This window comes from Helobdella robusta (genome assembly GCF_000326865.2).
Source record: "Helobdella robusta unplaced genomic scaffold HELROscaffold_7, whole genome shotgun sequence".
Lineage (NCBI taxonomy): Eukaryota > Metazoa > Annelida > Clitellata > Rhynchobdellida > Glossiphoniidae > Helobdella > Helobdella robusta.
Genome location: NW_008705398.1, coordinates 1,079,078 through 1,090,494, shown reverse-complemented (window position 1 = coordinate 1,090,494; position 11,417 = coordinate 1,079,078). Strand labels below are relative to the sequence as shown.

The window sequence follows — 11,417 nt, the reverse complement described above, 5'->3', positions numbered from 1 at the left end:
AGTAAAGCTGGTAGCTTTTTTAAACCAGATTCATGCAGTACCTACTCAATCTTCTGAGTATGAAATTGTATAATTTGGTATTAGGAGTTCCCACCTTTTTGATATATATCATAGTATGTATTTTGAATCGACCAAAGTGTTATCAGTGTGTCTGACCTAACAATTATGACGGAACATGCACTATAGTTCGATTTTTTTTAATGTGGCCCTGGTACGTTGAATCAAGTTGGTTGTATATTGCTAGATCTACGATACGATAAGATATGATACGATACGATACTTTTATTTGCTTCTAAAAAATTAACAAAAAAAGAATAGAAGACAGGATGACTATGATCAAGTTATCATGTAACTCATCTAGCATAGCCAACTTACAAATAGTATCAAACAAATAAATAAAAAGCAAGTCTGATATAATACAAAGTGATCAAATTAAAAAAAAATGAAATTATTTCTGTAATCTAAATCACTACAAAAAAACTCGTAATTATGACCAGTTTTTACAATAATTAAAAAAATACAAAAGAACGTTGGAGGTGATCTAAGGAGCCGGTGCGGGCCGTGGTTCGATAACTTACTCGTGACCACAAAATGTAAAAGTTTAAGAATTTTAACATTAAGTTTAACATTTTGGTGAGTTAAAACTTTACTTGACCTTAAAAAGGTCAACTGTCCTATCATACAAAAACACTTTAAACGTTGGAAAAAAAATTTGCATCGGCCGGGAATCGAACCCGGGCCGCCCGCGTGGCAGGCGAGCATTCTACCACTGAACCACCGATGCCCACACAAACGATGGATTTAACGTGTTTAATCTTACATTTTTGGATAAACGTCAACCGGACTGTAGATTTGGTAGATAGGTTCAACTCAATTTTAAGCGTGAAAAGCGCTAAGAGTTATTTTTAAAAAAATATTTCGACAGTGCATCATTCCTGCTTTGCTAGCTAGTATAAAGAAAATGGACAGAGAATAGAAATATACATAAATAAAAGTACGTAACATAACATATATGAGTAAAACATAGTTGTGTATTAATAAATAAAAATTTGCAAATTCACAAGTTTATAAAACGCACATTACAAAAAAAATTGAAGAGAACAAGTGCACTCGGACAATGGAAATTTAAAAATTCGAACTGGAGTCAGTGTGGGATTATTTGGCTTAGCGGAGCAACTTAATATTTTTATTCTTCTTCATCACTATACATAAAATTGTATAGAAGTGTAGTGAGGCTGGGCATTTAAGTATTGTTGCGCTAGTTATATTAAAGAACAATAATAGTGAGTGAACCCTGAATTTTAAAATTAAATCACTTTCTGGGATAGTTTTTCGCTTTTCGATTAAAATTTTATTTGGACAAATTTTGAAAATTTTGTCTCTTAAAAAGTCGAAAGTCAATAGTTTCGATTTTTCTCTCACCGGTAAAAACTTTTATTTTTTATAAAACGATTTTTTTGATTCTTGTTCCAAAATTTAAAATGGCGTCGCCTGGGTGCCTCTAAAATTAGGGAAATGGCTTTTTAAATTATTTTAATTTATTTGACCTCATTTACTTATTCAGATTGATTTGGACGAATCAAGAACCATGAATAGTTAGTTTATTCAATTTCCAATACTTTTCTTGGTTACTTTTTAATTTCATCAAGCCTCTCAGTTCCAGTTTAACTAAAATAAAAGTCAATTTAAGAAATTTATTGGTTAATTATATACTTTTTGGCTTATATGATTGGTGTATGTATGTTTCAGGTTTATCTAGTTTTTTTTAGAATTATTAATCTTTAATTCTAAAGGAACATTTTAAAATTAAAAATGCTTATTATCCTAATTTTATGTTGTTTTCTTTAGCTTTTCTTGATTAAATTATATTTTTCTCTTCCATTTGGCTAACATCAAATGGCGCTGAACTTATAAATAAGAGATTGAGACTCAGCTCAACTCAGTCGCCAAACCTGGGTTAGTTAAGCTATCATGTGTAAATTTATAAGCCATTCTCATCTCATTTTAAAGAGGGAGAGACACATAAATGCAGGGAATAGGGCATGCTATCAATAATTTCATATGATAATATAATATTTTTTCTTTCAAATGATTTTGCAGTCCCACCATCACCAGGCCACCAGAATTTTATAAACCTGGGAGAAATGCCCCCAGCCATGGATAGCACTCAGCAGACATTGTTGTGGCAGCAAAACCAATATATGGCTGACTCTGGCATTCACTCAGCTGCAGGTACTCAGACCCCATCTCTCAGCAGTAAGTTAGGGATCGACGGAGCGACTATTGGTGATAACATGTCTTCTCAGCAGTCGCAGCTATACACATTCGATGATTTCAGTGTTCCTCCTGTTTATGGACAGCCTCAGGTTGATGGTAAGTTTTTCAGATTAATTTTTGTAATTATCTTACTCATTTTTTCAGCTATTAAACAGTTTTATAAATTTGATTCTCAAAAATTTGAATCTTTCTTTTTTTTAGAAATCCAAGGCATCCAGTGCGGCATGCCTCTGTCGCAGGCCAACCCACCTCCGGGTTATTTTGATCAGATGGGTGCAGAGGGAATCTGCCCACCTAGCAACATGATGCACCCGGACCCCACCATGGATGGCGAATGGCTTTCTGAGCCATCTCAGATGTTGAGAGAGGCTGTTGCCAATCTGGTCAACTATCAAGTTTGTTTTCTTGCTTACTTTTAAAATTTGTGATTGCTGGAGTATAAGCTGGTGTAGTTCAATAGTTCTGCATGAATGAAATATTTGCTGTATTTCCGATTTGTACTGAGACTTTTGTAAGCTGGCTGCTTTCACTTTGTTCTGAATGATGCTCACGCACCAATGATCACTCCGTGCTGAGTTTTATAACGAGATTGTAACATTTAATGATCAGTTTTGCTCTGAAATTGTTCACACCTAATGTTAAAATATCTTAGATTTTCACTCTTCTGCGTCATTAAATTTTAAGATAGAGGCTATGGATAAGTACTTATAATGCCCTTTGATGCTGTTGCACAGGACGTCTCCGACATGGCACAGACTGCCATCCCTGAACTTGCGAATCTCCTGAATGGCGAGGATCATGTGGTTGTCGGCCAGGCAGCCATGATGGTGCATCAGCTGTCAAAGAAGGAAGCCAGTAGACATGCCATAATCAACTCACCACTGATGGTCAAATCCCTAATTAATGGCATAAACACGACGGCCGATACTGAGACAATGAGGTACCTCGCTGGCACACTTCATAATCTTTCACACCATAGACAGGGACTCCTGGCTATTTTTCAGTCTGGAGGAATTCCTTCTCTTGTCAAGTTACTCAGGTTAGTGTGTTTAACATTCCAGCTTTTTTTTTCCAGATATTTAATTTGCAAATAAATGTTCTAAATCCACTCAAGCATTGTGAAAGGTGTGTAATGTTGTAATGTAATTGTAATTTTGTGTTGTGTTTGTGTTGTGGTTTACTTGTGGTTAATTCATTTGAGTGTTATTAAAAATTATGTGGACGATAGCGCGAGAAGTTATGAGAAATTGGTTTCAATGTATAAGCTTGGGAAAAATATTTATGGAGGGTCTTAACAGAGTTTTAAACCAGATTATTTGAAGATAATAAGATGATATGTATTTCCGACTGACAGCTCTAATGTAGAGTCGGTACTTTTCTACGCGATAACCACCCTGCACAACCTGCTGCTGCATCAGGAGGGATCCAAGATGGCGGTTCGTATGGCCGGGGGCCTCCAGAAGATGATTGCCCTACTCCAGAGTACCAACATCAAATTCCTGGCCATCACTACTGACTGCTTGCAACTGCTTGCTTACGGAAATCAAGAAAGCAAAGTAAGTCTTCTTCCAGATTAATCGATAGTTGAAATCATTTGTTATAGCTAATAAATATTGATTTATTGATTGAATAAATAGTTATAATTTGTGATTATTGTAAGACCATAATTGTAATCTCCAATGTTGATTGACATTTACAGTTAATCATCTTGTCGAGTAATGGTCCGACAGAGTTAGTGAAGATCATGCACTCATACTCTTACGAGAAACTTCTCTGGACCACATCACGAGTTCTTAAAGTTCTGTCAGTCTGCCCACAGAACAAACCTGCTATCATTGCTGCTGGTATGTGTTTGTGCGTGTTGTGTGTGTGTCTGTATATATATATATATATATATATATGTGTGTGTGTGTGTGTGTGTGTGTGTGTGTGTTTCTATGTTTAAATATGCCACCATCATAACCAATGAAATAATCTTCAGGTGGTATGTCAGCCTTGGCCATGCATTTGTGTCATCCTAGTCAGAGGTTGGTTCAAAATTGCCTGTGGACACTCAGGAATCTGTCAGATACTGCTACTCATGCTGTATGTTTTGTATTATATTGTTTGTGTTGGTTTGTCTGTTCACTTGTTTTTTGGTTTGTATATTTTGGTTGGTATAAATGTTTTGTATTTTGTATGCTTTTTTTAATGCCACTTTGTCAAATTTTTATGTACGTTTGATTGTTTGAGTTGGTTTTATTTTGTTTGTTAACTTGCTTATTAGTTTCATTTCTTGAATGCCATAGTACAGCAACTATTAAAACAACTAGAGATGATGTTTGCTAGAAATATATCCATCCCATCAATGTACCATCTCATTCACACCCTGCCTATAGTTTTTAATGTGTTTGTGTGGTTGGCTGTACTATATTTACACTCTTGTATAATACAACAGGTTCTGTTCTGTTTATGAAATATGTTTTAATATAGATGAGAAATAATTGTGGATTGGAAATTTATAAAGCTGTTTTGTACAATTGTAGTAGATATCTTTAATGATCGTGTGTGTCGGTGTGTGTGTGTGTGTGTGTGGTATATTTTATTATAAAAGTTATAAAAGTGAAATTTTTTTTTTTTTTAATGAACACAGTTCAGTAATTCTTCTTGCTGATCCAAGATACATTTTATGGCTTTTAACATTCATTTTTACACATCATAATCATTGTTATTGTACATACCTATACAAATTTACATACATTCACAGGCATACATTCACCATATGTACATACATAATATACATTCATACAACATGCACACATACACATGCATACAAACATGCCTACGCACATTAAATTTGCAAATGCGTGTATGTATGTATTCTTGTATGTATGTTTGTATGGGCTATGAAGTTAATTATTTAGTGTATGTCTTTTTGATGGTGCTAATGCTTGCCTGATTTATATTACACACATTATCTTTCTACCCATTTTAGATATGGCATATTCCATTTCTACTGTTTTATTGTTGTTGTTGATGTTGTTGTTGATGTTGTTGTTTCTATTGTTGTTATTGCTATCATCATCATCAGCTCTGTGTTATTTTTTTTATTGTTCACTCCAGAAAATTTTTTTAAATGTACAATTTAAGCACAGTTGTTTTTATTATAATTAGGCTTGCTTCAGTTGTGTATTTCTATGAATGAATTAATCAAAAGAAGGAATGAATGAGTGCGTTGATGAAACAGTGAAAGAAAGAAAGAATGGATGGATGGATAGATGGATGAATGACTTTATAAAGATTAAGTAATCTATCTATGTCTCTTTTGATATTATTTGCACACACACATATATAAATATATATGTAAACGCATGCATACATACCAACATACATTCATACATACGTACACACGTAAGCACAATTAGACAGAAGAAACATTATAGTTGTATATAGCACACATTGTATGTTGTTAGTACTGTTAAAGATATGTTTTATTCTGTTAGTTCTGTTGTTTCAAACCTTTCTGCTTGCAAGATAGATTGTATATGCTTTTTTATTGATTTACGTTTTTATCCACAAGTTTGATCCACAAGTTCGATGAACTCTGTTTTTTCCTTAATTAATGTAATCATGAAGATGTATGTCAAGATGTGTATGATCATAATTGTGTGAGTGAGTGAGTGAGCGAGCGAGTGAGTGAGTGAGTGAGATGATTAGGAGATTCTGACAATCATGATGATGGTGGAGTTAATTGGTAGAATGATAATGGTGCTAATTATGTCATTGCAAGGATGATGTTCCAGATGATTTAGTTTGTAGTATCATTAGTGAGTGGTTAGGTGAGTATGAAAATGTAATGGATAATGATGAGGATGATGTTTGCTATGGTGATAAAATATTATTATGGTGGTGATTTATAATGGCTGAGGTTGTTAAACATATGACGATGTTGTGATGAATCATCACTCATTTATTTATTTATTTGTTTGTTTTTCAAGTTTCTTCTATTATGCCTTAATCATAATGTATATAATAATAATCTTCAAGTGCAAGGTGTGTGTGCGCGTGTGTATGTGCATGTGTGTATGTGATGCCTAGTTGAGTTTGTTTGAGAACCCATGGCAATCATTCTTATCATTTATATCAGCATTTTAAAATTTAAAACATTATCTATTTGAGGTAGGTTTCTGTTTCAAATTTAACTCTTTTTTTGGGTTATTACCTTCTTCTCATTCATTCATTCTTTCTATTTATTATTTTTTTCTTTATTGTTATTATTAGTATTCTTAGCATTTATGGCTTATTTATTAATTTATTTGTTTATGTCAATCATAGATTATGCCCATATATGTATTGCAAATGATTGTGTTTGTTTATGTGTATTAGATTATATGTGTGTGTGTGTGTGTGTGTGTGTGTGTGTGTGTGTGTGTGTGTGTGTGTGTGTGTGTGTGTGTGTGTGTGTGTGTGTGTGTGTGTGATTGGTTGTGATTAATGACGATTATGCTGATGTTAATGATGGTGATGATGATGGTTATCATCATAGTTTGTAGTCTTTATAATGATGATTCTCCAGTAGTCAAGTATGTATTTGTTTATTAACTCTGTTTTACTAATTAGTTTATTGGCTTTGTAGGATGGTCATTTTAATTAATCATTAATAACTCTTTTATACAATTAGGCAGGTAAACCAGTAATAATACTTATTTAATTGCTATCACAGTTTTTACTATTATTATTATTATTTTTTAACTTCCAATAATTTTGATTACGATTTAAATGACCAATTGTCTAACTGATTGATGGTTTGATTGATGGTTTGATTGATTGTTTGTTTAATAGTAATGACAATCATTCAAGTGTTTGACAAGTCACTTTATTGACATGTCTTAGACATTCTTCTTATTATTGTTGTTGTTGTTATGTTATCCTGAATAGGTGCTTGCTGGGTCATCACAATTATCTACATTAAGTTTTGTCTAATTGGATGTTGATCGTCTGTCTTAGCTATGGTTTATGTATATATGTGTATGTGTGTTTAATAAATGTGTTTTTATAAAACGCGCGCGTGTTTGTGTGTGTGTGGATGTGTGTGTGTGGATGTGTGTGTTTGAATGTGAGTGTATTCAATGAAAGTTTTATTTCATGCTTAATAAATTTGTGGAGTATTTATGCATGCTTTCATTTGATCTATTGGTGAACGCGCACACAGACACACACACACACAAACTGTCATTAATCATAAATTACATTAGAACATTTCTTAATGTTATTTTATGATTTTCATCATGTATATCTATATATTATATATATTACATATATATATTATATTGTATGCTATTTGATATTACTAATTTATTATTTTTCAATAGTTTTAATTAATTTTCATTGCCTAATAGCCAAAAAAATAACATTCCTAATGGTTTTGCCTAATAGCTTACTCAATGAATCACTCATTCAGGAGAATCTGGAACCTCTCCTGCAAGTCTTGGTGCAGATGCTGGCGGCCAACGACGCAAACATCGTGACCTGTGTGGCGGGCATCCTGTCCAACTTAACTTGCAACAACCAGACGAACAAGATGGTCGTCTGCCGGGCAGGGGGTATCGAGACGCTCATCAGGACCCTCGTGCAGGCTGGGGATAGAGAGGACATAACTGAACCCACGGTTGGTGTTCTTTCTTGGTTTACGATAATTGATTGTCAAGTGTTTTGTGATTTTTTTTTTGTTTTTTTTTTGGAACTTGGAGTTAGTGTTTTAATTTTTCTATCTTTTATGGAAAGTTTTGCGTTTACATTTCTTTCCATTAGCAGAAGTTTACTTTTAAATAGTTTGCTCTTTTCATCTTTTATTGTGTTAATTACATCAAAGGGGGTCTTAAAATCAGTTCTATTTCAACCTGCAAGTAGCTGCTTGTTTGTCTACTTTCTTTGATTAAAATTAATCTGTCTTTGATTTAAAACCTTCCACTGCTGAATTTATAACTGAAGTCAGATGTTTATGTAGCATGTATACAAATATAGACACGTAATATGAGTGAATGTTGGTGAATACACGGACATGTTATTTTCACCACAAACCACCCAATAGATATGTGCCCTCCGTCACTTGACAAGTCGACACCCAGAGGCTGAGATGGCCCAGAACTCTGTGCGCTTGTTCAACGGTCTGCCACTTCTTATCAAACTCCTTCAGCCGCCGAGCCGCTGGCCTCTCATGAAGGCCATTATGGGGCTCATTAGAAATCTCGCCCTGGCACCGGCCAATCAGACCCCTCTCAGAGAACACGGGGCCATTCCGAAAATTGCGCAGATTCTGGCCAGGGCTCATCAGGATATACAAAGGGTGTGTTGAATTAAAAATTTTTAATTTATTTTGATTCACTGCAATTGTACTCTGTTGTGCCCTCGTATATACATCTTCTGATGAACAACTAAATGAACAATATCGGTTGAAATGAACTAACAGGCCGGAGGAATGGGAGTGCAGGGAAGCAACAGTAGTAGCAGCAGCAGCAGCAGTGCTGTCAGCCACCCACCAGTGTACGTGGATGGTGTGAAGATGGAGGAGGTGCTGGAGGGGGCCATTGGGACGCTACATATCATGTCCAGGGAGGTCAACAACAGGACTGTCATTCGATCGATCGAAAACATCATGCCCATCCTCACACAGGTAGTCGTCATAGTGGTCTCTTTTTACTTTAAGATGAAATTTTGTTTTCTTTAGGAACTGTTTTGTATTGTCAAGGTTATAAATTTATTCGTTTAAAAGTGTCATTTCATTTCTTGTAAAGATTAATAACAATGAATATAACATAACCACCTTAAACCAATCTCCAACATCAACCATTTAACAAACAGCTTCTCTACTACCCAAATGAGAACATTCAACGTATGGCTCATGGCGTGCTCTGCGAACTGAATGTCCAGCCGCAACCGCCGCCGCTACAACAGCAGCAGCCACACATCCACGTCCAACAACCACAACAGCCACACATGCATCTCCAACAACAGCAGCAGCATACAATCGTTCCACAGCAGCAGCAACAACAACAACAACATATTCATTCACATCATCAATTACAGCAGCATCAACACAGGATGCATAGCATCAATAGCAGCAATAATAGCATTAATAGTAACGGTAACAGCAGCAATGGAAGTAATAATACTAATTGGAGTAGTAATGTTAGTAAAATGTGTTGTGGTGAATTTTTCAATATAATAATGATAATTATTATATTGAACAATCATTTTTCACGTTGTTTTGTTGGTTTCTGTCTTTTGTATTGTTCTTTATAATATTGTTATTGTTTTAATATTATTATTGTAATTTAATATTATTATTTTACTATTATCATTATTATTATTATTATTAATATTATTATTATTATTATTATGATAAAATGCAATTTATATATTCCCACAATTATTTCCAATCACTCACACCTGATGACGTATCTACTTATCTGCAGTGGTCTGGCAATGGAAACAATGGCAACAATCCAATGACGATGATGATGAATCCATCTACTCCTGGTAAGATCAACAACAGCAATAACATCATCAACGGCAGCAGCAGTAGTAGTAGTGGTGGTAACGCTTTCGAGTCGCAGCAGCTGCAGCTACAGCAGCAGCATCAACAACAGCAGCAGCATCATAGGATGCTGGATATGAACACCTTCAACTATCTACTAAATTAATTAATTAATTAATCGACCGATCGATTGATTGATTGATTGTTTGATTGATTAATAGGATTGGTTGATTAGTTGAAATGATTGATTGATTGTTTAATTGATTGTTTAATTAGTTTAAATGGCTTATTGAAAGATTGAAATTAATTGCTATCTTAACGATTTTTTTTCTCAAATTTTTAACGACTCGCACAATAATGCTTTGGTTTATGTAATAATAATTAGGACATAATAATAACGATAATTATTATATATACTAATTATCGTTAATATTATTATTACTGATGTTATCAGAAAGAGTATACTAAATTAATCAAAATAGACCACACACTGTATCAGTCTGTAGCAGTAAATTTTACTTAATACTTATGAATTATGCTTCTATGCCTACGTGTGTGTGTGTGTGTGTGTCAGTCAGTCTATTTTATACTATAATGTGTTTTATTTATTAGCAATTAAATCAAAAAAACTTTTAATTAATATAGTCGATATTATACTTATTTTGTGTGTGTGTGTGTGTGTGTGTGTGTGTGTGTGTGTGTACTAAAATATTCTCATACTTTGTGCTTGTTTATTTATATTTTTTATAATTGATGATGATGTTTTTTTACTTTATTGTTTTATCTCTAGTGAATATTTTAGTTTGGGTGAGTGTGTGCGTGTGCTTCTTACATGTATGTGTATGCAAGTTGTTATTTTAAGACAGTGTTTACAGCTCCATGTCTTTTTATTCTTCTATTACGAATACTAGTGTGTGTGTGTGTGTGTGTGTGTGTGTGTGTGTGTGTGTGTGTGTGTGTGTGTGTGTGTGTGTGTGTGTAGATCAGCAGCAAGCAGGTAAAGTTCAGTCAGTCATCCAGTAACATTAAAACAGTTGAACAATTTATCTGTGAATTATGTCCACTCTCATTAATATTTTTATTACCGTTACTTAATTAACGTCTACTTTATTCGGTTACGTAAGTTAAATTATTGACAACATATATTATCTCAAATTTATTTTCTTTTTTAAAAATCTTTTGCTCGTTCGTTCGTTCATCCAGTTTTTAACTCGTTCGTTTATTATGTTTTTAACAAATTTTTTCCATTTTTCTTCTATTAAAGCTGCTCTCCCATGTTCATGTTAATGATTCTTTTTTTTTTTAAATTTTCTTCCAGCTGTCAAACCATAGAACCAAATCAAACCTATTTTTAATTCTATGTTTGGATCTACATCCAGTTCGTCGCTCATTATCATTATTATTATTTAATTGTTTTTATTATTACTATTTAATTATTTTTACTCGCCTCTACTATTTTACAAAAGATGTTTGTCTTTACTGAATAAAACAAGTTTATGGTATCGTATATTTCGTTGTACCTTGTGTATTATGTCTTCAACCTCTGACTATATTTGGGCTATAAAATACCTTATATACATATATGTATGTATATATATATATGTATTTGTATTTTGAGTAATAA

General features: G+C 33.7%; 1 protein-coding gene across 1 annotated transcript; it reads left to right on the top strand.

Moving 5' to 3' along the window:
* The first annotated feature begins 1,264 nt into the window (after window positions 1-1,264).
* On the top strand, window positions 1,265-10,495 carry HELRODRAFT_108064 (hypothetical protein). The gene is made up of 13 exons (XM_009030715.1): window positions 1,265-1,424; window positions 1,565-1,595; window positions 2,101-2,373; window positions 2,479-2,672; window positions 3,012-3,316; window positions 3,632-3,833; window positions 3,977-4,121; window positions 4,259-4,362; window positions 7,718-7,924; window positions 8,348-8,602; window positions 8,726-8,929; window positions 9,118-9,336; window positions 9,732-10,495. The coding sequence occupies exons 2-13, from the start codon at window positions 1,589-1,591 to the stop codon at window positions 9,957-9,959; spliced, it is 2,343 nt and encodes a 780-aa protein (XP_009028963.1). The 5' UTR covers window positions 1,265-1,424; window positions 1,565-1,588; the 3' UTR covers window positions 9,960-10,495.
* Window positions 10,496-11,417: the final 922 nt, after the last annotated feature.

Bases quoted from the DNA above. Each gene is read 5' to 3' on its own strand.
- HELRODRAFT_108064 (XM_009030715.1), top strand. The intron at 8,603-8,725 runs GTGTGTTGAATT...ATGAACTAACAG, and splicing joins CTCATCAGGATATACAAAGG to GCCGGAGGAATGGGAGTGCA. The intron at 8,930-9,117 runs GTAGTCGTCATA...TTTAACAAACAG, and splicing joins TCATGCCCATCCTCACACAG to CTTCTCTACTACCCAAATGA.